The 27,358-nt window shown below is 35.1% G+C and overlaps 3 protein-coding genes across 6 annotated transcripts; 2 read left to right on the top strand and 1 right to left on the bottom strand.

Annotated features, from left to right (window-relative positions):
• Nucleotides 1-10,250: 10,250 nt before the first annotated feature.
• Nucleotides 10,251-16,467, top strand: LOC132047045 (probable mitochondrial saccharopine dehydrogenase-like oxidoreductase At5g39410). 2 transcript variants are annotated; one of them, XR_009412807.1, is made up of 4 exons: nt 10,251-11,131; nt 13,725-14,486; nt 15,503-15,606; nt 16,327-16,467. XR_009412807.1 is itself a non-coding variant. In XM_059437927.1 (2 exons), exons 1-2 carry the CDS (start codon nt 10,340-10,342, stop codon nt 14,409-14,411), a joined length of 1,479 nt encoding a protein of 492 aa, XP_059293910.1. In that variant the 5' UTR covers nt 10,251-10,339; the 3' UTR covers nt 14,412-14,666. The 2 variants fall into 2 exon arrangements, 1 of the variants encoding a protein (XP_059293910.1); XM_059437927.1 differs by lacking the exons at nt 15,503-15,606; nt 16,327-16,467 and having other exon boundaries at nt 13,725-14,666.
• On the bottom strand, nt 11,505-17,098 carry LOC132047047 (UDP-glycosyltransferase 708C1-like). Its single transcript, XM_059437928.1, has 2 exons — nt 15,722-17,098; nt 11,505-11,641 (listed from the first exon to the last, which is right to left on the bottom strand). The coding sequence occupies exon 1, from the start codon at nt 17,096-17,098 to the stop codon at nt 15,725-15,727; it is 1,374 nt and encodes a 457-aa protein (XP_059293911.1). The 3' UTR covers nt 11,505-11,641; nt 15,722-15,724.
• Nucleotides 17,099-22,264: 5,166 nt separating this feature from the next.
• On the top strand, nt 22,265-25,296 carry LOC132047043 (uncharacterized). Of its 3 annotated transcripts, none has more exons than XR_009412805.1 (6): nt 22,265-22,861; nt 23,344-23,482; nt 23,606-23,667; nt 23,990-24,128; nt 24,733-24,927; nt 25,050-25,296. XR_009412805.1 is itself a non-coding variant. In XM_059437923.1 (5 exons), exons 1-5 carry the CDS (start codon nt 22,461-22,463, stop codon nt 24,868-24,870), a joined length of 879 nt encoding a protein of 292 aa, XP_059293906.1. In that variant the 5' UTR covers nt 22,265-22,460; the 3' UTR covers nt 24,871-25,296. The 3 variants fall into 3 exon arrangements, 1 of the variants encoding a protein (XP_059293906.1); XR_009412806.1 differs by having other exon boundaries at nt 24,733-24,943; XM_059437923.1 differs by having other exon boundaries at nt 24,733-25,296.
• Nucleotides 25,297-27,358: the final 2,062 nt, after the last annotated feature.

Here is a 27,358-nt window from a genome sequence, read left to right as displayed (position 1 = left end):
TCATCCGAACCATTTGGTGGAAAATTACACTGTTTATACATGGTTAAAATTATTTTTTATGTATAGATAGTAGATGTTGAACCCCTTGTGCTTCTTTGTGTGTTTACTTCTTCATATTTTGAACTCTCTTATCGCAAATCCTGGCTCTGCCACTGAGGGGAGTGTAATTTGAAATTAACTATAAGTAAAGCTAAGATTTTAGTCCAGAGAACCAATTGCAATTCCAGAGAATGTCAAGCTTGCCAAATGGCATCGTATTTGTGTTTATTGGAGACGACTGGACTAACAAATTCTACACTCTATTTCTCTGACTATCTTAACAACAACAAACGTCCATATTGGAATTTCATTAGGTTATTCCTTAAACCCTAAGACGAGACATTGATACAATAGGAGGCTGAGAACCAGGAGCATAATATAAAATCCTGTCGGAGAGACTTTAGCCACATTTTAACCCGTGGTTGAAGAATGAGGCGATCAAGAAAGTCGCCACTAACACCTAGTGGCAGGGGCGGAGCTAGGTAGGCTCGAACTCTTTCAGCAAACAATTACAGTGCATATACAAAGTTAAAATTATTTTCTTATGTATATATAGTAGATGTTGAACCTCCTTGGCTTCTTCGTGTATTTGCTTCTTCATTTTTGAAAACTAACAGAAAGTGAAAATTAAGACTCATTCGCTTCTTTGATGGACCAAGATTTGCTTGCATTTAATACCTATTATAAAGCTGCTTTTCGGAGGTTGGATGTGCTAGTGGCATTCGAAAATTTTTATGATGTAAGAGGCACAACTAGTAGGTGGTAGATAATACTTGTGCGGGATTCGTCTCATACTTTGCCAAGTAGAATTCTGGGTACCACTTTCAGAAAAGATAGACCAAAGTCCCAGCTGTCCTACTTCTCTCTCTATTTCTTTCTTTTTCCATTTTTTTTGGTCCAGCTGCTTTCTAAATTCTGTTTCTTCTTTGTTTTTTCCCCTTAAATAGATGCTTTATTTGTTTACTCAAAAAAACGCGTTTCTTCCCTATTTTAATTTTTACATTAACTGAAAGTCCTTAATATATACGCTTTTTATAATTATTTAATATATAGTATATTATTTTTATAAAATAATTTAAGTATTTTATATTAATTTTTCATCAAAATTTTATTTTTACTGTTAATTTTATCTCTAATAGACTAATAGGTTTTAGGCCTTAAGCCCATTTCTTATTAAAAGAAAAAACATGAATCAAAATCAATTTATGTAAGAAAAACTATGAGATATTTACCTATACTTTTTTTTATATATTTATTATAAAGATTATTCACCTAATTAAACCTCATCGATCTCAAGACATTCTTCATAATTCAAGAAAATTACAATATCGCAATAATAACAGGGCAGTAAATGATTATAGTTAGCAAATAATGAAAATAAAAAATAAAAAATAATATCATTAGATTTAAAACAATAAAAAGATCGACCCAAACCAACAACAACCAAACGTGATAAATGTGTATTATATCAGCTTTGGTTTGGTTTTAATAATTACAAATTGACTAAATTGATTTGATTTTAATTTTAAACAAAAACCGACCCAAATTAATTTTATGATTGGTATAATCAATGGAGGATATAAGATTTAAGTTTTATGCATTCACATTTTAAAGTTCTTAGCATTGGAATTATTATATATTAAAAGTTATGGGTTTATATCTACTATTTATTTTAATTTTTTAGTTAATTCTTACATATAAATTTATACTATGCGTAAAAAATACTAAGTTAAAAAAACTAAGTTAAAAGAAATTTGATATGATTGGAAGGTTACTTTAGTTTATGTGTATTCTCACTCACAGTAAATTTAACATTTTTATTCTTATCATTATCGTTCTACATTTTAAATAACTTTCATTAATTAATTACCGAAATACAAATTTCAGGATATTAGTAATCCTTCCATAGTCTCTTACTTTGTTGTTTGACAATAATAATTAAAAGATAAAAGTGTGTTTTGTACTTTAGTTGATGTGTTGTTTTAGTTGATGTGTATTCTCACTCACAGAATTTAACATTTTTATTCTTATCATTATCGTTCTATATACATAAAATTTATAATTATTTATATTTAAATAACTTTCATAAATAATTAATTATATTTTATACCTTTTAAATACAAATTTCAGGATATTAGTAATCCTTCCATAGTCTCTTACTTTGTAGTTTAGATTTGTGCAATTAACTGACATGTGTAAACAAACTAAAAGATAAAAAGTGTGTTTTGTCAAAGCTTTAGCCAAATGGAGATGAGTAAGATGTGTTGGTGTAAGTTATGGGTGGGTTATGGGGAGGGTATCTGGAAGAAGGGGTGGTGGGTAAAGAGAGAAGGAAAAGTTAAATTGAAATGGGATCCACTTGTCAATTAATGAAACCCACATGGCATGCCTCACCCGTCATAAATTTTTTGGTTGCATTCCATTTAAGTTTCCAGCTACCAGTATTCACTAACTTGTGAAACTGCAGTCATTCAAGGATAAATTCAAAATCAATTAGAGATGGCAAGTTCGGGTTTTTCTTTTTTTTTGTTTTTTTTGGGGAGTGGGGGTGGGGGCGCTTAGATTTTAAGTTTACGGGTGTTGAATTCTAAGACGGGACAACGATTGGCCAACTGAGTTCAGAAAAAGAAAATTTATAAGTCAAAGCTACTTAGTTGAGTCAATAACATGGTTTGCTCTGAATCGGAGTCTTTATTCTTCTCTTTTGCGTATCCGCAGCCGGCCTTCTTCTTCGTGTCAGTCCATATCGCAAAACTACTCCACACCAGCTGAAATAGTTGAAATAGGGGCGCGGGTGCTGCCAAACTTGTGACTTGTGGTGTAGATTCGCCCTGGCCTGCCTCGCCTAGCAATTTTTATTTAAATCGTCTCACATAATCGTGTTCTTTATTTTTATTTTTAGCTAAAAGAGCCAAATTTAATGTTTCAATGTTCTTTAAAATGGTGTCTTTGTGTATCTATAGAGGTGCTCATATATATATATATATATATATATGCATTGTATGTTAAGATTTCATTATTTCATTTTTCATTCGTTCAAGCAATTATGGAGCCATTTTGATAAGATTACTGCATGATGGACCAGATAAGACTTCGTATAATTCCAAAGTTTTCTATTTCTTTTGCATATTATTGGAAAAATAAATTTTGTTTTGCTTGGTTTTTTGATAGTTTTAGCTGAAATGGTAACACCTAGTGGTCCAAGACCTGCTGGCATTACATTTACATATTAATATAGACACCAAGTGGTCAAAGACCTGCTTGAATTTAATGCGTCACTTTGGCGAGCCTGGGTCCTATATGTGGCTGTATGTGAAAGTCACCCATTTTATTAAGGTTTTCAGCTACCACTATTTGATCGACAGATTCATAATTATCTTTAATTCCAATCCATTCTAAGCAGCAAAAATAAAATTAATAGCTCTTCTATGACAGTTTTGCTTGTCCTTTTTACTATTTGAGCTGAATATATGTAAGTTTCATCTCCTGATTCATGACATACATATAACGTAAAATTAGTATATAGATTAAAAAAAAATGCTAGTAAAATTCTGTGGGATAAAAACAATATCACGTTGTGATATAAAAAATCTCGAGATTGTTAATTCAAAAACGTTAAATAAAGTAATCTCAAATTTAGTTCGGGATTTGTCCCACCAACCAAACACCCTCTCCTTCATTGTCCTCCTCTATTGAATATTGAGTTTTACATAGAGTAACAGTGCAAAAGGAACCCATTTTAAATATTTTTGGTGTCCATTTGCATGGTGAGGTGACCTTATAACACTTTCGTGCTGTACAATATGGCCCATTGTCTGCTACGCTTGTTCTCTCTTTTTATTGGTTTTTAAGTAGGAATAATTACGGCACCATACCTTTCGGCAATCTAACTTATCAATTATGGCCTAACTCTTTATTTGTTATCGTGTAAGCCATTATCAACCTATTTGTTGCTCGCGCTATTAATTTTCCTACAAGAGATCAACTCAGAATAATAGTCTACAACTTTCACATTTTATTTGCGAACTACTCAGAACCCTAAGATCATAGACTAAGGTAGGATCAAATACTCATATTTCTCTAGGAATTACCAAACAAGTTATATTAGCACTTCGTTAATCTTTGTTGCTCTTTTTGGAGCATTTTTTTATTATAAATGACACGGAATTTGTGGCACTTTAGTGTCATATTGAAAGTGTATGAAATGCTTCATTACCCCCGTTCAGTACTTGGCTGAATGGACATTGTTTGTCTTGAAACTTCTTTCCTCGTTATCACATTAACTTACCCACATTCTTCCCCTTTATATATTGTAACTCATGTAACCTCTAAATTATTATTCTCACATTAATACCCCACTAATCCACTCATTTCCTCAAATTTATTCTAAGGATGAATTCCTCACCTATAAATAGTTATTCATCCTTACTTTGTGTTGGGAGAAAAATTATGAAAAAAAGTATTGTGTTGTAGTGTGAGAACATGTTGTAAAGTGAGGTTAGTGTAGTGAAAAAGAGAGTCGAGAGAAAGAAAAGTATTCTAAGTCTCCAACTAATTCACTACAAAAGAGAGTATTTTTTATGTTGAAGGAAGGTGTTCTTATGGTGGAGCTATGGACTCTTCAACTAGTCCGGAGTTGGTTGAGTCGCATGACATTGACATCGTACATTGTGTATCCAGAGGGACAAGTCGAGTATTCTTCTTTGACCGGTGAAGATTATCTTGCGGTAGGCAATCTCCTTAAAGAGAGCGAGATATCCGCACCTCAGCCGGAATAATCATTTATTTATAATTTTTCTTCATTTTGTTCATTTTATTTTTCAACTGTAATTTATTATAATTTGTGGTATATTCACCAACAATCTTTACATTGGTCAATCTTTTATGTTACCTTTTTCTCTTTATTATAATTTGTGGTTCATTTTCATTTCATTTCCATATCGCTTTGAATTTTAGCGCTTATCGACTCTCTTTTTTATCGCTTTTATTAGTAGAGGGCTTTCGGAAACAATCGTCCTACCTTGGTAGAGACTCGTGTCCGCGTATCTCTACCTCCAGGGCCTCACGTTGTGGGATTTCACTGAGTTGTTATTATTGTTGTTGTTGTTTTCTCTTTATGTTATCAAGCGTATCTCCACAGTTTTGTCATACCTCTGTTTTTCTTCTAAACAGATAACTACATTCCAACTCTTATTATTTTGTCTTTTGTTGGACAAAAGCAAAATTTGTATTTAACGAGAGATGAAACATAATCTAAAATTTTTCTATTCGGCCAGATTCTAATGGCAGTAATTTCACTGACCATCTTTGCTTTCCTCTATTTTTATTTCGGTTTGAAATATAGAACGGATAAACAATATTCTATTGAGTGAGAATCGAGGGAACGATTCATCAAGTGTTCACGTTTCACCAAGTGTCCACGTTATTAGAAAACTTATTACTCCATTTCTTTCTGTCTTCGTTATATAACTATACAGAACAAATGCATTATATATACACTTCAATTTGAGTTGGTTTTGTATGTTTATACAGAACATATACATCAAATATACAGAGTATATGTAATGTTTATATATAGCTATACTGAAACAAATACATTATCTATCTGTTGATGATATAGTGAGATACATCATTTATGAACTAGATGCATGAGATGTATATTTATATATATTTATCTGTATATATATATATTATCTATACATCGATGATGATGAAATTACAACGCCCCTGTATGTTAGATGTGTGGGCCGTATACGTGGGTTATTTCTCACAATTGACCAACTATACAAGTAACATTTATGCCTCTTATCTAGTGGAGGAGCCCCTCTTGTTTAATTGATACCCTTTGCTGAAAAGGAATCGGCATAATAAAGTAGGAAAATTGAATGAAAAAATTACATTATATAAATAGAAAAAGTGTGTGTGTATATATACACCGTTGACTTCTTTGTGTATTTAAAAAAAAAAAAAAAGACTTTTCTTCGAGAAATTTGTGAACCTGTCACTACTCTTATCGTGTAGTATAAATTCTATCGTTTAAGTTATTGAAAGGAAATATGTTTTATTTTAATTTGTTGACCCCTAAAAAAAGATGAAGGTGCTTGTTATATAAATGCAAAAAAATGTTTTAGTACTGGATAATTTACGAAAAAGCATCGCATTAATTGGCATTCACGTCATAACCATAAGCTTTGTCCAAATTTACAAAAAAGCATCGCATTAATTGGCATTCATGTCATAACCATAAGCTTTGTCCCCATGCTAGTTCATTTATTTGTTTCAGGCCAAATTAAATGTCTTTGATCTTGTTACTCTAAGGTCCTTCTCCCTATTTAAGCCCCAACTTGAGCTCACCTTTGAAGAGCCAAAACAATGAAATCCCAGCTAGTGAAAATCACTAAAGAAGTAACCTTTGAAGGCTTGCTCTTGCTCGGTCCTCATTTGTCATTTACTGAGGTTCTTCTTCCATTCTATGTTACAATATAATGATCTTCCCTTTAATTTAATTATTTATGTATTTCATCCGGAGGCGGATTCAAGATTTAAACTTTAGGGGTTCAACCTTTTAAGATTCTTAGTTGAACTCATTCTATTTTAAAAGTTATGGATTCATATCTACTATGTAGTGCAATTTAATAAATTTTTACACATAAATTTATGCTCCGCGTCTAAAGTTAGGGGTTTAGTTGAACCCCCAACTATAAGGATACATACGCCCAACATATGAAATATAATAAGTATATATATGGATTTCCTGGTTTTGTTATATTATTTGATTCTGATAGCATATATGTTTTTGCTTTTACCTTCTCACGCTCTCTATTGCATGTTGGATTCCGTCATTACCAAAAATCTTATTACTACTATGTACTTTTAAACATATATAATGGCTTAGTTGGATTTAGGGTCATTACTTATAATAAAGAAATTATAATGCATTAAAAATTAGGAAATTAACAAAATTGAAAAAAAGGCTTTAACGTGATACTGGCCATATCTCTTTAGATTGTTAGAAAAAATAGGAAACAAATTTGAAAAAGAAAGGATTTGACGTGATACCATTGTCCTTAAAGAGATATTGCATGTTTATCTTTTGGGGGTTACAAGCAATTCATTCTAAGATATTGCAGATTTTTCTTCTTACGCAACTTTATAAGAGTCCTTATATTTATAGCACTTTATAAGAGTCCTTATATTTATAGAACTTTATACATGACTCTTCATAAAAAGTCATACTCTTTCATGAACATATGTATATGTGTTTAGTTTGAAACCTTCAAATATTACAAACTAATTCAACACCCTATCCGGAACTAGCTTAATTTTTTTTTTTTTTTTTCATCTCTTCTTATTTACTCCCAAATGGAGTTTTGCGCCTGAATCTTGCAAACAAACACTTTCATTAACTTGTTCCTTTATGCTACCTGTAAATTAATGTTTTAACTAAGGAGAGTCGCTTTAGGTGAAGAGAAAAGAGAATCTCTTTAGGCCTGATCGATATGTTGCAGTAGTTTTAATCCTTGAAGAGAAAACAGAAGGTACTTTAATGCATGTGCATTTTTGTAGTCTATTGTGGAAGAGATACTAGTGAAATGTCTTGGTAAAAAGAATAAAATGGACACCAACGTTAGTTCCTGGTGTTTTGTTTGTGTTTTTGCCATGATTTTTTTACCATATCTGAGTTTTACTTTTCTTTTGAAAGAAAGTCAAAGTATTATCATAATTGTTTTTATTTTTTCTGAAAAGAAATTTGATTCTCTTCCATATTTGATTATTTTTTGTCTTGATGGAAAAATTTTGGACATCTATAAAATTAAGGACCTTCCACAACTAAAAAAACATAAGAGAGAGATTGTTCTCTCAATACTTTTTTCTTAACTATTTGTCTAACTACCGTTATTGTTTCTTAACTGTAGTTAGACAACTAGTTAAGGAAAATAATTTTAGACCATTGATTGAATAAATAGATAGGTGTTGCTCAATTAAGGGTGTACTGGGGGATCGGAACGGGAGGGGATCTATACTGGAGGGGAGCCGAGTCCCTTCTCCTTGGTAAAAGAATCGAAGAATTTTAAGTTAAACCACCCCTATGAATCATTTAAATAGGGCATTTTCTCGACCTTTTTATTTGATTATTACTTATTTAAGATAAAAAAATAATCAAGCGCACTCAGAATACATGTAGATGTCGACTCCAAAATAAATTAGGATCCTTAAAATTACCAAATTATATTGTCGCACGTTTTTAATTTCTTACCTTATTCCAAAATTTAATGTGTTTTTTGGAGAAAAGAGGGTGCCACATATGTAGTGAAAGAAGCTCGCATCCATGATTTTCTTGCATCCCTTGATTTTGAAACCTATTGACTTCAAATTTTTAAGTGATTGTGTCATTGCTCTTTAACTTGTAATGATAAATTTTCTCTGTTATTGCTGCTAGGGTGCCAATGGTACGGTTTAACCGGTTATTCTTAAAAAATTATATCATCCTAATTCTTCGATTATTTTACAATGTATAATCAAAATTAGATTTTTTAAAATCATCCCAATCATGTCGGTTTCTCTTCGATATCAGTACAGTTTGATTAAATTTCGATTATTTTATTTTTAAAGTGTCACCTCAGAATACACCATTATTAAATGTCTCTTTATTATTCAAAAGAATCAAGTCAGTCAATTGATCATACAGGGAAAACACATTTTGTTGTTCTACAAGTCTTCTACTGCTTTAATCCCCTGCCTTCAACAGCAGGGATTGGTTTTCTGGGTCGAGCTCGTCGCACAGGGTTTATTTAGTGCGGTTATTTAGTGCGGATTATCTCTTCTGTGTGATTTGAGGGCTGTTCCACAGGAGCGGGGTTTGCCCTGCGCGCATCCGAAGAGTAACAGCTTCAAGTTCCCTTGTCATTAAAAAAAAAATAAAAAAAAAATCAATTGCTTACAACAATAGTACTATGAAAATATGAACCTTGTTATTTTCAAATTTTCAATAAAAGTGCAATAGTGAATAGCCAATGGTAGATTTGGCCGTCTAGTAGCGTCTGCTAATTGCTTGATTACTAAGGGTAATTGTGTATCCTTTTGAAATTAAATCCAATCCATTAAAGTCCAGTGCTAAATTTTTTTGGGCAATTCTTCTTTTGGGGTGGTCTTTATATTTTGCCCTCATATTTGTGGTCTTAAGTTTTGTTTTCACTTGATCACCTCGAGGTTTCGGGTCGAACCCCGTCAGCATAAAATAAAAAAATAATTTGGCAAGGCAAATCGGGGGGGAGTGTATCACGGATTCAAGATATAATCCTTAAGGAAAAACTAAAGTTATCTTAGGAGCATAACTTTTTCTCAAGGCATAGTTTTATTTATCTTTACGGGTTAACTTTTCCTCAAGGAACTATGCCTTATGGGACAAACATTTAATTAAGGATGTAAAAGTATCGCCCATAAATAACTTTTCCAAGGTATAGGTACTTTGCCTTATAAGGCAAACATTTAGTTATGTCTTAAGGAAAAGTTCTGTCTTATGGGGCATATTTTTAGTTATGTCTTATGGGGCACACTTTTTCTTAAGGCATAACTAAAAGTATGCCCAATAAGGTGGAACTTTTTCTTAAGGCATAACTAAAAGTTTGCCTTAAAAAGTAAAATAAAATAAAATATATGTCTCAAAGCAAAGTTTGCCCCTCCCAAGATAACTTTAGTTTTTCATGATTGTATGCGGATCGAAGATACACTCCCCCCAGCCATGCCTTGCGAATTTTTTTTTTTATGCCTGAGCGGGAGTTCAAACCCAGAACCCAAAGGGCAAAACTTAAAGATCACAAATATGAGGGGCAAAATTTAAAGACTACGCAAAAAGAAGGGCATTCCGTGCAAAAAATGATTTTTTTTTTTTTATATTTGAAACATAATTTATGAAATGTATTTTATAGATGACATTTAAAATATTTATTAAAGATGAAATATATTTTATACATACAAGGCTGTCCGGTTCGGATTTTGTTGGTTTTTATAAAATTAAAAAAAAAACACCCTAATTGTTCGGAAAGATTATAAGCTTAAATAAAAACCCACAATAAAATTGAAAAAAATTTATAAATCGATTCGGTATAATTAGGTTCAGCCGGTTTTTCAAAATTTTTTGACACCCCTACTTGCTGCAATGCAGGAGAATTGACTTTGAGGGATTCGGTGCTACTGCATTATGTTTGGCGGGAAAGAAAAAACCACGTGAGGCATACGTGGGATTTTCTCCGTTAAAAATTTGACGGGAAGTTGGGTCTAACACGTACTTTATAAGAAGATGTGGACTATTAATAGTCTATATAAAAGAAATAAGATGATTTTGCCAAAGATAGTGGACTATTTTGGACATTATCTCAAAGATTCACCCCATCCGACATGTTTTACAATTTCCAATCGGGCCATTTCACAAAACCCCAAACCAAACCCAACTTACGACGTGATAATCTTGGGTGCCTCAGGTTTTACAGGCAAACACGTCATTAGAGAAGCTCTCAAGTTCCTCAACAATCCCTCTTCTCCCTTGAAGAACTTAGCCATAGCAGGCCGTAACACTACCAAACTTTCGCGGGCCTTGCAATGGGCCTCCGGCCCAAATCCACCAGCCCAAATCCCCATCCTCAATGCTGACACATCCAACCCATCTTCACTCCGTTACCTCGCTTCCCAGGCTAAGATTATCCTTAACTGTGTCGGCCCATTTCGCCTTTACGGTGAGCCCGTTGTTAAGGCCTGTGTTGATTCGGGTTGTGATTACTTGGATATTAGTGGGGAGCCCGAGTTTATGGAGAGGATGGAAGTGAAGTACCATGATAAGGCTTTGGAAAATGGGTCGTTAGTTGTTTCGGCCTGTGGATTTGATTCTATCCCTGCTGAATTGGGCTGGATGTTCAACTCAAGACAGTGGCTGCCCCCTGCAATTAGCAATCAGGTTGAGGCCTACATTAGTCTAGAATCGGACAAGAGAATTGTTGGAAACTTGGGCACTTACGAGTCAGCGGTGCTTAGTGTGGCTAACGCGGACAAATTACAGGAACTAAGGCGCTCCAGGCCCAAGAGGCCTCGTCCTATGGTAAGATCCTATCACCTTTGCTCTTTACACTTTGTTTGGATGCTTGTTACGTATTGTTCCATAATGTATCGTATTATATTGTGTTGTATTGTATTGTCCTGTATTGTTTTGATGAACACAGCGTTTAGATAGATTGCATTGTTTCCCATCGTTACATAATATTAGACATCAACAATTTGAAGCACAAACCTACAAGGAAAGTAGGGCATAAATGTAGAGCTATTATAAAAATATATGACAAATGATAAAATATGATTATTAGATAATAAGTAAAGACAAAATGAGAAAAAATAAATAAGGTAATGACGCAATAACACCAAATCGGTTGTTACATAAAATGAGACTTTTCGTCGTTACGTAACATGGACTTATTAATACGATACAATAAAATTAAAATAACGATCAAAACAAACATTGTATTTAAACTCACAACACAATACAATACAATAGGTAACAACCATCCAAACAACCTTTAGTACTGGTTACTTTCCATTTCGTGGCTCTGTAAAACTGCAATCACGATAAAATGGAAGGCTGGTTAGTCAGCAACATAAAATGACTTGTTTACTCGTGTCGATCAATTTGTATGAAGATATATTCAAAATTTTTAAGGAGGTTAGATTGGAAAGAATTCAACATAGAATCCAAAAACTTTAAGACCTTTATAAGCCTCTTTGAGAGCCATTACACAGCTCATGCACGTCGAACATGACTCAACAGCTTCCTTCAAGTGTAACCCGATTTTGGGGCTACGTGCTTCAAAAGGGGATTACAAGTGTAAGAATAGACTTACCAAATGTTGACTCCAGTGGCAGAGCCAGGAAATCTACTAAGGGGTGTTAAACTCTTAAAAAGTAAACACATGTAGAAAATAAGGGGAGTCAACATATAGTATTTATACATAAAACTAAAATTTTGACCGATCTAAACAGTGTAATTTTCCGCCGAAGGGATGTTAATTGACACCCTTAGCATAAGGTGGCTCCGCCACTGGTTGACTCTGATACCATATCAAAGAATCTAAACATCCAATTCAAAAGTTTAAGGCCATGGGTGGAGTACCCCATGATTTTTTTGAACTCATTTGAAAGTCCTTAAACAACTCATGTGGGACAAATGTAACTCAACACTCATGTGTTAATCACAAATTTAGATATGGCTTGCTCTAATCCTGCATTTCTGCCAACTATTGCATTCTTTTTGTTGTCAAAAATTTTAGGTAATTTGAAATGGTTGACTCCATAGCATGAGCCAGAAGAAACAGAAACAGATGAACTGGGAGTGTGCTTTTAAGCAAGCAATATATCCCTATGATTTTAACCGATTGGCACTTAAATCTTGTTTAATGGGACAAGGGATATTATAAGCTGAATCGTAATTTGTGAGTGGTATTAAACTGCAATTCCTGCTGTGAGAATCTCCCTTTTCATGCTTTACCCTTTCTCTTCTCTATTCCTTCATCTACGAAGGCATGCACAGATAAATACTTTTACAACAAGTAGTTCCATCACTCTACTTTCAACGGCCAACAATTATATGATGCAATATTACTATCTAGTCCTGTGGTCGGCTGATCGGCCGGGAATGATAGTAGATAGGCTCCTCAGAGGATGCTAAGTGAGAACTGCTTTTGTCTTTGAAAAGATTGCATCAATAACGTGAAAGAGTATTTAGATGTTAATGCAGTGGAAAGAGATTTTAAGAAAAAAGAATAGGAGAAGAAGTGAAGGAGTGTGCTTTATCCACGGAAGGCTCAGTTCTATCACACACGTCAAATCCTTGCATAACTATTCTTTCTTCACTACTCTTTTCTTTCATTGGAGAAATGTTGTATGTTACCCACAAGGGTGGCTCAGTTGGTTGAGCATGGGGCTTTCATAATGGAGGTCTCAGGTTCGAAACCGCCAGCCTACGACAGCAGGGGATTTGCCTTCTGGGTCAAGCTCGTCGCACCGGGCTTGCCTAGTGCAGGTTACCTCTCTTATGTGGTTTGCGAGCTATTGCACAGGAGCTGTGTTTACCCTGTGCGCACCCGAAGGGTAGTGGCTGTGGGTTCTCATGTCATAAAAAAAAAAAAAAAATGTTGTATGTTAACAACCAATTGATCTTTAAAGCTTAGAAGTCGACTAGTCATTATGAGTTTGAAGGTGTAAGCTTTAGTCAATGTCCACAGTCAATTATTTAAGGCCGTTTTCTCATTTTGCAGAATGTTTACGCTGTTATACAAATGTATTTTACATTTGGAACTTTGAGAATCCAATTTGACGTTGATGGGTATATGGTGGGGATTCATAAATTTATTGATAGATAGCATGAGTGCATGTATGATAGGGATTCATAAACTTATGGCTGATTTCTGGTGGAATGAATGATTAGATGATAGGAATTCATAAACCAAATGACAGAGATTCATTCTTAGATGGACTCTCTATATTGATCCTTGCAATATTTGATAGGTATTACAATGCACAAGGCCATACACATATACCATGCAGCTGTGGAAACAACATTGTTCATGTTTTCCTAAAATGACACATCAGATCTTGAGACATACTATTTCTCTCACTCTCCAATATTTTCCCGTTTCTTTCAGATTCCTGGTACTTCTCCTAGAGGTCCATTGGTAAACCACCTTAATGAAGTTGGGCTTTGGGCTGTAAAATTACCATCAGCAGATGCAACTGTAGTCCGGAGAACACTTTCATGTTTGGCTGAGGATCCTCGTGGTTTATCTGGTGTTAATGAAATCACTGAACAGATTGAGAAGAGGGAGGCATTCTGGTCTAGCATAAAGCCAGCTCACTTTGGTATGAAGATAGGTTCGAAATCTCTGTTAGGTGTTGTTCGTTTCATTACAGTTGGCAAGTTCATTGCTCTCTTTGGAAAAACTGGTATAGGCAGGTGGCTGCTCTTGAACTTCCCTTCAGTGTTCAGTCTTGGATTTTTCAGAAAAAAAGGTCCATCCGAGGATGAAGTGGCCAGTGCTACCTTTAAGATGTGGTTTGTCGGACACGGGTTTACTGATGGCAGTCTTGCGTCACAAGGGAACAGGAAACCTGATATGCAGATAATTACAAGAGTAATGGGACCTGAGATTGGTTATTTGACAACTCCAATCATTCTAGTCCAGTGTGCCCTCACTTTGCTCCAGGAACGAGACAATCTTCCAAAGGGAGGTGTTTTCCCTCCGGGCATTGTATTTGGCCCGACACACCTCCAAGATAGGCTTCAACAGAATGGAATATCTTTTGATGTTATTTCAAAGAGAACTGTTAACTGAATGGTAGTTCAGAGTTTAAGCCAAAGCTATTTGGATTCTGCCGAAAAATGAAAGTAGCCTTTGTCATTTACTGAGGTTCTTCTTCTATTTATATTAGACTACGTACAATCTTCAGTTCAGTCCAATTTTTTTGTATCTCATCTCATCATGTATATTATATTGAGGAATAACAAATTGAAAAAAGTGAAATAAGTATGTATTTGGAGTTCCCAGTTTTGTTATTTGATTCTAATAACATATATGTGTTCGCTTCTACATTCTCATGCTCTGCATTGCATGTTGGATTCCATCCTTTGCATAATTGTTTTCATCTCTTCTTATTTACTGCCAAATGGAGTTTTGCGCCTTGTTCTTGTAAAAAAGCATTTTAAACTTTCATTCACTTGTTCCTTTATGCTGCCTGTAAATTATGCTTTAACTAAGGAGAGTCAGTTTAGGTGAAGAGAAAAGAGAATATCTGTAGTCCTGATATGTTGCTGTAGTCCTGAAAGATAGCTTCATTGCTGAAATGACCTAGGAAAAAGAATAAATAGATAGTACTCCACTAAATTATTGGAATATTTTTTTTTGTGGTTATGACTTTTAACTTCTTTTAAATTAATATTTGTGACACAGGTCCAAAAGTGGAAAGTTTCTTTATTATTTAGTTTCATATCCTCTTTTTTTTTCCTTCATTTTAGTTCAAATTTTTATCCTGTTGGATGCCTTAACTAAACTTAGAACACCAATTTAGACTAGACAAGAAATCTTGTTCATCACGGATCTCGGCGGATACCTAACACCTTATGCTCGATTTAGAAGAACCTTCGAATAAATGTTAGTTGCCGATTTTAAAACAACTAGAATCCTCAAGAGTTACCAAATTATCACACATTTTCAATCTCTACCTTTATTCCAAATTTTAGTGTTCACTGTTATGAGAAAAAAAGGGTGCGACATATGTATGAAGGAAGCTCGCATCAATTATTTTCTTGCTAAGTGAAAACCATTGACTTGTTGAAAAAAAAAAAGATTTGACTTCAAATTTCTAAGTGATTTTGCCATTGCCTATTTAACTTGTGATGCTAAATTCTCTGTCCTTTTCATGTCAGCTTAAATGCACTGCAGTATAGGAGGAATTTTGATTTTGAAGGATTCTGTGTGCTACTGCATTAAAGTTTGGCGGGAAAGAAAAAATCACATGAGGCGTATATGGGTAATATTAAGTAAACAATTTGATAATCTTGATTGGACTTGGCAATCAATCTTATTAACTTTGTAAATTACTACTTCTTGTAAAAACAGGAAAAACTCATTAGGTGAGATCAGACCTTTCAAACTTTGAGCGTCAGCATTTCAATTATTTGTCCAAGAACTTTTTCTGATGTACCACCAATTTCCCAAGCCTGTATAGCCTCTTCGCCAACCTTCTGAGCCATTGACCTCAACTTGTGATCTTGCATTAAGTCTTCAATCTTCTCCTCAATCTCTTCCGACTTTACTAATCTCTCGCCCAGCCAACCCCAATTTTTTGGCCACAACCCCAACCCTGCCTTTTCCACCACTTCCGCGTTAAACCTTTGGTCCCCGTGTAGTGTCCAAGCCAGCATGGGCATTCCTCTCTGAGCTGCTTCCACTAGAGAATTCCATCCACAGTGACTAAAGAATCCTCCTATGGCGGGATGTGCCAAAATATCTTCCTGTTTCACCCATTCTTTAACAACCATTCCCTGTCTTTTCTCTTTAATTCTCCCTAAGAGTGAACTTCCTAGTAATTCTTCTAGTCCTGTTTCTTCTACTTTGTCCACTTTGACGGATTTTAATACCCAAAGGAACTTTTGCGTGGTCTTCAACAACCCCTCTCCTAGTTCTTTTATTTGGTCCTTTGACATTGCTGTTCTGCTTCCAAAGCTAACATATACAACTGATTTGGCAGGTTGTTCATCTAACCAAGAAAGAGAACAGCATTTTCCATCGTCCTCATAAGGCTTGAAAGGTCCAATGGGTAGAAATTGTGGAAGAGTAATACTGGTATTGCCACTGTTGAGGGCTTCAATTGTCTCTGACTCAAACCAACGGAACGTGTTGGAAACAATACCTTTAACTTTCGAGATAGCTCGACTGTTTGAGATCAATTGGGTGGTGAAGAGATTCTCTGGGTTGAACAAAGGAGGAGGAATATTCGATATTGAAAATGGGGGTAAACCAGGAAGCTGCAGTTTCTTATTACTGTATTTGGAATGGTCTTCAAGTGTCAAGTGAGGTAGGTGGCTAATAAGAGAAAAGAATCTAGCAGAAGTTGTACTTAAGATGTAATAAGATATGGACAGTGACGGGTCATCAGAAAGCTGATCAACACATGTTGCAGCAGCAATGTCAAGAAAAAGAGCGGAGATGGGTGGGGATAAAGAAGATAGAAGAGGAGGGAGAAGATGAACAGAGCGAATAATAGCTTCAAACTGAAGGAAAAAGGGATCATGGTGAGGATTCGATGGCTGTATTGGAAGGACATGAAAATCCAGGCGTTGAATATGTGGATGAGCGGTAAAGAAGCTATTCAAATGGTTAGATTCAGCGGCTGAGACAGCAGGCTGGGCAGTGAGTAAAGTGACCTTACAATTACGAGAAGCTAACATGGAAGCGAGGCGAAGAAATGGCATCAAATGCCCCATTCCAGCACTTGGAAGCAGCGCAACATGAGTTTCCATCTTTCAAAATCTAACTATTGAAGTTGTTCTGAGTCTCGGTTAAGAATGACGATGATATATGTTTCTGAATTCCTGGAATCCGCCAACATTTCTGTTTGTCGGAGAAGGCTGGACTATCAGCCTTACATTCTACCTAACATAGTTTCTGTTTGTTGGAGAAGGCTGGACTATCAGCCTTACATTCTACCTAATATAGTAACACCTAGTGGTCCAAGACTTGCTTGCATTTAATACCTATGCTATACTTTGGCAGAACCCAGGTCCTGCACGTGGCTGTTCATTGTGCTAGTTAGGTTGATTGATAATGCCGTATTTCCTTTCGTTTCTTTTACCTATGGTACGTAATAGAATTCTTTAAAGAAATGCACTGTAGTATCTGTATCACCTCTTTAAATCTTTGAGTTTATGTTCGAATTCTTTAACATGATATGACATGAACTAATATCTTTGTTCCTACACGTGTATAACTGCTCTCACTGGCAGAATAGATAATAGCAGGTATTCTGGAATTAGTTGAGATGTGCACAAGATGGTCTGGATGCCGCAGTTGTTAAAGAAGAAACTGCTCTCAAACTCACTAGTAAAATTCAAAATTGAGAGCACGAGCACTGTTGCTTTCTATGACGTACCCGCATCGTTTGTGCAATTTTAAAAGATAATTGGCATGATTCCAGCTATTGTTTCAAATTTTTTGGTTGATTAATGCACATATTCTTTCATACATCTACTAAAATGAAATTTCGATTACATAATCCTGTGAATTTTTTTAAAATTATTGTAAGGGAAATGCTAATGCAAATATTTAACTACCATACAATTTAATTACGATACCAAGAGCTATGATCAATGTGTTCTAGTCACGTATCCCAGAAAAATAGAGTAGAGTGTCAAACATAATTTTAAGGTGACTAAATACTTGAATGAATATACACTTATTTTTTTTGTTAAACACAGAGATAAATAGAAAAAAGAAAAACATAATGTAACAGAACAGCAGTTGATTCTCACACGTGTGATGTTGCAGTTCAATTTTGGACATTTTACCATTAAGCTGTCAGAAATAGGGGTGGGCATGGTATGGTAGATATCAATTACCATACCAAAACCGAAATTTTTTATACCGCGGTTTCGGGATTATGGTATTTGGTATGCATTTTAAAAAAGTTTGGTATACGGTACGGTATTCGGTATTCATAAAGAAAATACCGAAATACCGAATACCATACCGAAGTATATAGTTATATAAATTCATATATCTTAGTATTATAATACTAACAAATATATAAACTAGTATTATTAGAAACCTAATTGTTTAAACGTTAGAACTTTGATAACTCTATCTTGATTTAAATATTTTTAGTTTAATTGATTTACGAAGGGGATTGCTTGTATTTTCTTTTGAATATTTTTACATGTGTAAGGTGTTAGTACAATATAATTAAGATGTTTCTTAAGTCGTGGAAGTCATAATTTTCTATGCTATGACTATATGTAAGTCGAAGTCGAACAAACTATGGTACTGATTTACCGTACCATAAAATACCGGAACCGAACTTACAAATCTTTGAACCATACCGAATAGATTTAGTATGGTAATGGTATAGTATTTTTAGAAACCGAAAACCGAAATTACCGTACCGAAGTTTCAAATATCGTACCATGCCCACCCCTAGTCAGAAATGTACTACGAGCTCGTTTGGATTGGCTTATAAGTTGGTCAAACCATTTTATAAGCCATTTTTAACTTATTTTGGTATTTGGTATAAGTTAAAAAGTGCTCAAAATAAACCAAAACTAAGAAGTTGCTCAACCCCAACATATATTTTTTAGCTTAAAAGCCATTTTGGTTTGACCAACAACTTTACCCTTTTATATCTTATATTTTCTATTAATTCCAATACTATCCTTACTTCTAAAAGCCCTTTTAGCTCTTTTATTCAAACACGTAACTGCTTATTTATAAAAGGGAAAAGGGTCAAATTTACCCCTAATACTTTAAACTTTTCATCCCTACCCTTACTGTTATCAAACTTTGCAAAAATATCCCTAGCCACAAGCATGTTGTTTCGGCGCCTGTGTAGCTTGCCATGTAACCACACAGCGGCCAGTCGACATGCCATGTGGAAAATATATTTTTTTTTGAAAATGTTTTTTTTTTAAATTGATTTTTTTTAAAGAAATAAAAATAAAATTAAAAATAAAATAAAAAAGTATTTGTATAATTCTTTTTAAAAAAATTATTTTTTGTGTAGGGACCTATCATCATTTTGTGAATTGCTCCAATCTTTAGCCCAAGGGACCTATCATCATTTTGTCTTCTCTATACCATGATTTTTCTGTAAAAATTTACTATGTTTTTTTATTTTTATACTAGAATGAATTAAAATGTAGGGAAAAAAATTAATGCCTAATAACTAAATATTTGATAAATAATTGAATTCCCTATGAGGAGATATTAAATTTTTGGAAGGATAAAGTAAAATTTTTGGAAGGATAAAGTACATATATATACATATTAATGAGAAATATTTACGATAGTTTTCTATTTACAAAACATAACATTACAAATCTTATAAAAAAAAAAAACATACTTTTTAAAAAAGAATTATACAAATACTTTTTTTTAGTTTTTTTTTTTTTTCCAGGCCATCCCGAAGAAAGAAAGTTTCAAGTACCTGGGTCGATTATCCAAGGGACTGGCGAGATTGATGACGATGTCACACATCGTATTGGAGCGAGATGGATGAAATGGAAGCTCGCATCGGGGGTGTTGTGAGATAAGAAGGTGCCGTCTATTCTAAAGGGAAAGTTCTACAAAGCGGTGGTTAGACCGGCTATGTTATATGGGACGGAATGTTGGCCAGTTAAGAAAGCGCATGTCCAGAAGATGAAGGTAGCTGAGATGGATGAGCGGGCATACCAAGAGAGATAGGATTCTGAATGAAGTGATTCAGGATAAGGTGGGTGTGGCCCCTGTGGTGGATAAGATGCCGGAAGGGAGGTTGAGGTGGTTCGGACACGTGCAGTGGAGATGGGCTGATGCGCCAGTGAGGAGGTGTGAGAGGATGGTTTGTGGTGGGCACGAAGAGAGGAGGGGTAGGCCAAAAGAATGCCTGGGAGAGAGATGATTCGGCGGGACATGGCGTTACTCCGGCTGCAGGGACACATGACGGTGATAGGAGGGGGTGGAGGTCGAGTATTAGGGTAGAGGGTTAGTGGGGGGGTACGTGAGGTTTCTTTCTCGTATTAGGGTATTTTTATCTGCTTCCATGTGTTGGTCTTGTCTATCTTTGTTATTTTATCATGACTTCGTTGCTCTTGCTATTTCTCATTTTCACATGATTTTGATTTGCTTGTCCGTATCTGACTTTTTCCCTTGTTTTCCTTGTTTCTTTTGAGTAGGGTCTTTCGGAAATAGCCTCCTACCCGAGCGTGGGGTAAGGTCCGCGTACACTTTACCCCCCTCCCCGCACCTCACATTGTGGGATCCACTGGGTATGTTGTTGTTGTTGTTGTTGTAATTATTGTTTTATTTCTTTCAAAAATCAGTTTTTTTATTTTTTTAGAAAAAATATTTTCCACGTGGTATGCTGACTGGCTGCCTAGGTGACTAACATGGCAAGCCACACAGGCGACTTGATCGAGGTCACGCCGTTAGAAGTTTCGGGATATTTTTGTAAAAGTTTGATAACGGTAGAGATAAGGGTGCATAGTTTAAAGTATTAGGGATAAATTTGACTCTTTTCCCTTTATAAAATAGCTTTCAGCAAACCATTTTCTCGGGTTAGTTGATATGGGCTTGACATATACCCTTTACATTTTTTTGCGCGGATTGCTGTTCTTTTGGGGTGGTATTTAAATTTTGCCCCTCATATTTGTGTTCTTTAAATTATGCTCCATATATTGCTGGTCTTTAATTTTTCCCCCGCATTGCAACTGCGAGCGTTCACGTAAATTATGAGATTCGAGTTCGAACCCCGCTCAAGCATAAATTAAAAAAAAAAATTGCAAGGTAAGGTTTGGGTCGCATGTATGCCGGACCCGGCATACTCTTATTAAGGAATTACCAAATTTATGTTGGACCCGACATACTCATGCCTTATGGGCAGACTTGACATAAGTATGCTTGGGTCCGCATAACTTTAGTAATTCCTTAATAAGTTTATATCGGTGGGGGCATACTTTTAATGGGCAAACTTTTATGCCGGATTCGGCATACTTATGCCAAGTCTGCCCATAAGGCATAAGTATGCTGGGTCCGGCATAACTTTGGTAATTCCTTCACAAGTGTATGCCGGTGGGGCATAGAGAAATTTAAATTCTGTCTTGTAATTTTTTTTTAAAATTTTAATTATGTGGGAGTTCGAACCTAAAACCCATTGGTGTAGCCGAAGGGCAAAATTTAAAGATTGGGGTAAAATTTAAAGACCACCCCACAAAAGAAGGGTTGCCCTGGTCTGTATAACGCCGTTTACAGTCTAATCCTTGCCAATCTCTATTTCCTACTCTCCAACTAGCAGTGAAGTAACTGAGAGAAGAATCAAGTTGGTGCAATGAGCGCCTGCAAAACCCTAATTCGCTCTTCAATTTCATTTCTTGAGTTCCAAACTCGAAGCAGCTATAAGACAAGTTTATCTTTTCATTTTTCATCCAATATTTCTTTTTTTCGACCGCTACCTCTACTATCTCCTAATCCACGTAGGTATCTATTAGACTATTACAGTTATAGCGTTTACTTAATCAATGTTGTACTCCCTTCCGTTTTAATTAGTTTGTCTGCTTTTGACTCGACAAAGAGTTTAAGAAAGTAAATAAGCTTTTTACTTTTGTGTTTTTAAACTAAAGATATGTTGCAGGTACCAAAATACCCTTTAATCTTGTGGTTTTAAATGGGTTTTAAACATGTCACGTGGAAAGTTGAAATTGAAGTGTTGCCAAAAAAGAAAAAGAGACACAAGTTGAAATTGAAGTGTTGCCAAAAAAGAAAAAGAGACATTCTGTTTTAAACGGAAAATAAGACAAACAGATTGAAATAGAGGGACTACAATTGTAGTGTTTGCTTAATTATAACAAGTACATACTTCAATGTCCTATGTTTTTTTTTTTAGCGAGATTACATTTAAATGGCTCTCTATACCCTGCAAAGTTTAGGGGTAGAGCTCACAGTACATCCTACCTTCCTCAGACCCCACTTGTGGGATTACACTGGGTATCTTGTTGTTGTACTTCGATTTACTAACCTTGTTGTCTATCGTGTTTCTTTTTTAATTTGCAAGTAGCATTTAGGATCGAACCGTGTAGAGCTCCTTCAAGACGATATGGCAGCACTCAAGGAGCAATTTCACTGGAAACTGTAGAGGAAATGGCCGTACCGCATGTTGATGTTGAAATTCCGGAGGAAAAATCCAAAGACACAGTAGAGGAGTTGCTGTACAACAGAGATGATGTATCAAAACTGATGAAAATGGAACGCAGGCCCGATACTGAGGGCCTGGGTAATCGGGACCGTTGGTTTCCGTATTTCGATAAAGTTAAGGCGGGAAATGTGTATTTGAGTAGTTCGGAGATATTGGAAGCAGTGAGTCCTTATATAATGGATTCAAGGAAAGAGAGGTTTCGCCATGCTGTAAAGAATCGGACATATTCAGTATGTTTAGTGGTTGAAGGTTTGAGTGATTTTGGCAACGTTTCAGCTGCATTTCGCTCTGCTGATGCGCTGGGCATTCAGTCAGTCCATGTTGTAGCTTGTGACAGTTCGAAAAGGTGCTCAGCGCTTTAGGTGAAAATACCTGTTTGTTTCTCACCATGCTCATTGCTCGAAATTGTTTGATAATTGGCATATTTAGTAGTATCTACTTGTGTTTAAGATGTACTTTTGCATAATACATGACGTGCAACAATGTATTTGAGACAACATGCTTGATTTAATGGAATAGCTTTACCTCGTTTGGCAAGGGAAATAAGAAGAATGCTTGGTCCTGTGTTATAGCCAGCTCACGGTATAATCAGTGAAAAAAAATGCATTTTGTGGTTTACTTACTCATCATGTTGATTGAAGGTTGTAGTGTAAAGAGTTCCAGTATTGCTTTAGTATCTAACTCCAAAAAAAAAAAAAATGTTAGAGAACTCCAATATTGTTGGTCGATTTTTTAATTTTTCGGGAAGAGAACGGTATTTTGTAAGTTACAGTAGAGCTTTGTTGGCATTGTTTGTCCGAGTGCTTGATATTTACCATCTGCCTACAGGTACAGGGAGAATCGCCATGTCAGCATGGGAGCTGAGAAATGGTTGGATATCGAACTATGGGATTCTGTTCATGAGTGTTTCAAAGTTTTGAAATCACGTGGTTATCGCATTGCAACAACACATCTTGGAATGGACACGGTATAGTGATTATCTTTTATTGCTGATACTGGATTGCCAGTGAAAATTTGTTTGCTAATTTTGGTTTCTTTCTTTATTATTGCTTTCTCAAGATGTTTCTTGAATGTTGTCTTTCTGTTGTAGGTTTCTGTGTATGATATGGACTGGTCATGCCCAACTGCAATTGTTGTGGGAAATGAACTTAGGTAGGTGTTATAGTCTAATGTCCTGGTTCAAGAATAGTTATTCAGCTTTGATCCTATTGGTACCTGCTGCAGGGAGTACTATATTTTGTCACATTTAAACTATAATCATTAGCATATGTGGCCAGTTTTTATGTTAAAATTTGTAATCGGTGTCTTTCTTGTCTTCTTGGTTCTCTATTTTAACGATTTTCTTTGTGCTGAAGAAGATCTTATTTTATTTCTTTGTAAAAGCAGAGGTAGGAATTTTGCTTCTTTGCATGGGCGGAATGTGATTGATTTTTCTGAGATGGACCACAACTAGATAAGATGTTTTTGTTTGTAGGGGAATAAGTGACGAGGCTCTTGAATCATCAGACTTGCACTGCAGTATTCCAATGAAAGGCATGGTAGATTCATTCAATGTTTCTGTTGCGGCTGGCCTTCTTATGCACCATGCTGTCTGTGACAGAACTTCTCGCTTGGTATGTTCCCCGTAGCACTGCAGAACATTCGCTTAATTCTTATTTCATACTCTTTCCATCCCTTTCTAATACGTTCTCCTGATGGAGGGGGACGTGGATGATAGAATTGCAATACATCCAATGGAAAGGATAAACTAAGGACTAGGATTACCTTTTATTTTGGTGATACACGCATTCCTCTGTTTTTTCTCTCTTTTCAGACGGGGGTTTGGGCTAAAGGTTATACATGTTGCATAAGCTACAAAGCATTTCATCTTTTTCTTTTTAACTCTCGTGGTAATAGGAAAATAATGGTACAATCTACTTACCTATGTTGCTTCTCTACTAACAATTGAGATCCCCACATATTCCTATGATGTTAAATCTTTTGAACCTGTTCCATATTTGGTTGTCGACATCAACCTGAAGTAAGTGAATTCTCGCCTGTATTATTGTACTTTGGAAAATTCTGAACTTTGATGTCGTGTCTTCTGTGGTTGATGAAGGTGATGCCGTGGTTGGTCATAGTTGCTTAAAATCTCGTACCTGTAAAAGCATCTAGTTGTCTTTTATTCATGATCTCAAAAATCCCACTTACAGAGTTCATTTTTCTTTTTCTTTTAAGGGATGCCATGGGGATCTAACTAGCGAGGAACGTCAAATCTTGCTAGCAGAGTTTTCTTTGCGCCACAACGATACTGCAATTAGAATTGCTCATGAATATTCAAAACGAAAGATAGCTGAGCTTAAATCCAAGCTTTGAGTAAGTGGTCAAAGTAGTTTTCAGATGGAAGGTGTGCCTATTGGCACGTAGCACCAGGTACTTCCCACCAAAAGTAATGAACTATATTATTAGCATCTTTTTTCATATATGATTATGTTTGTCATTTCATGTGTTTAGATTTTGAATGACTGTCGATTTTTGTTTTTAATTATTGTTAGGTCCTCCATGTATATGCCCAGACATTTGACACAACCGAGCAGCTGAGCATTTCCATTTTGTTCTGATGCAGCTTAGTGTATAGCTTTTACTTTTGTACTTGTTTCTTCTTTCACTGAAAAGCCATTTTTTAAGGATTAATGGTTTGTTATATTTGTTGACTTCTTAGAGAAAATAGCTTACAAAAACGTTGAGGATTTTGTTGCAAGTTTGCTTTGCTTAGTTATCTTTCTTGGATTCGCTTTCTCATGTTTAGGGGTTAATGTTATTTTTGAACTATAGCACCAATGTTGAAGGACTTATGCCTTAACATTTTTGTTACGTAATTTTGTTTAGAAAGAGTTGCTTAGACGAAAGCATTAGGAATTTACTGTGAACTTTCTTTCGTTGTCCTCCTGCAATTGCTTCTCTCTTGATGATCCAAAAAAGCCCTTCCCCCTTTTCGCAAGTGTAACAAAAAAAGAAAGAAAAAGGGTAGGAAAAATAGACAGCAGAAGATGTGGTCTATCTCTTAGTTCATCGTAGCACAAAAATTTCCACTTGGCTCGAGGGTATTTGCTCGTATCCCATAATAGCCTGAATGAGATCTGCTATGTTCCACTCGAAAGGTAATTCCCTACCTCTGGTCAAAGCCCATACTATTTTGGCAGATGCCATCAAATAAGTGGACTCTAGTTGAGATTTTCCAATTAAGCCCTCTCACCATACTACCTTCTACCAAAGCGTAGCTAAAAAATGCATAAAAAGCACACAGCAGACGATCACCTCCAACCGGAATACGGGAAATGTGAGTCGATTCCCAACAACTCAGTGTGGCTAAAAGTTCCCCAAAATGGTCAATCGAAGTCGCATTTGCAAACTTGCCAGTCTAATTGTTCAAGTTCCTAAGAAATTTATCCTCTCTCTTATATTATATCCATTTGACTCGAGGGTCTTGTGGACTCGAGAACCTGAGATTTTCTATTTCATTCAACTCTTGGTTCCACCATTGATAAGGTCTAGTGAATTCAGCTGACAAATCCTATAGTATGTAATATAGTTTAATATCACTGTTAATTGCTAAAACGCGGAGCTGCTGGATGTTGTTTCCTTTGCAAGTTGCAACCATCCAATTACTTTCATCAATAGGAATCACAGATATAGATATAAGGTCAAATTCATCGTTTTCTGACCTTCTCATTTTCTTTCTGTAACCTCACTTAGGGTTGTTCACGGTTTTGGTTAAAACCAAAACCAAACCGAAAATTTAATCAAACCGAATTAAAAAACCGACATTTGGTTTGGTTTGATTTGATTTTAAATTTTAAAAACCGATAATATTTGGTTTGGTTATGATTCTATTAAAAAATAACCGAATAAATAACCGAACCAAACCGATAAATTATATACATAAATTTTATAATTATTTATGTATAATATTAGTTTTTCATAAATAATTATATATATTTTATACCTTTTAATCATTAATTTGATTTTTAGTCTACTTATTTAAAAGTGATTGTTTAAGGCCATGTTTTTAAGAATATGTCAAAGCCCGTATCTTTAAGTCTTTTAACTCTTTAAGTGTTAAGTGTAAACCTACTAACAGAATTTCGTGTTAAGTCTAATGTCTTTAACTTAAATTTTTAGCCTTTCTTTGTCACCATTTGATTTTAGGTTGTTTCTTCTTTTTTTTCCGAATTTATACCTTTCTTTTTTCATGCGAATAGATGTCCAAACTTCTAATATTTTTCATATGAAAAGGACAGAGGTTGTAGATTTGGAGGTTTTTATAGAAGATACTTCAGTAACATCATCATTTGCTGCAACTCAAGCACATAGTAATGCCCTAATATTTCTTTCATGGGTAATCCTCCTAAAAAGCAGAAAAGAACAACCTCGTATGAGACCACAACCTTGGGATAATAATAGAAAAACATCGAAGTTTGGGATCATTACACACAGCTTTTTTAATAAAATGGGAGAATTGGAGGGCAAAAATGCAAAATACCGCCCCAAAGTTTGAGATCATTACACAAAGTTTTTTATTTCATATATTTTCATTTTAATTTTAGGTAGTCTTTATATTTAATTAATATGTATGTTTGTAACAACTAATAAAAGCTCCCATGCTCTACTTTATTTCCAGGTATGTGTATTAAGATGACAAAAATGGTGCAGCCACTACTTAGTTAGTTTTTAGCTCTATATGTAATAGTTTAGCAACTTTGGGAAAAGATTAGCACTATCACTAATAGTGAAAATGTTTCTATGATATATATCGTTTCACCTTAAACTATAAATAAAAGTTATCATTTGAACAAAAAAAAAG

Source organism: Lycium ferocissimum, chromosome 2 (assembly GCF_029784015.1).
Source record: "Lycium ferocissimum isolate CSIRO_LF1 chromosome 2, AGI_CSIRO_Lferr_CH_V1, whole genome shotgun sequence".
In the NCBI taxonomy this organism is placed as follows: domain Eukaryota; kingdom Viridiplantae; phylum Streptophyta; class Magnoliopsida; order Solanales; family Solanaceae; genus Lycium; species Lycium ferocissimum.
Note: the sequence above shows the minus strand (reverse complement) of the source record. Positions and strands in the feature narration are given on the sequence as shown.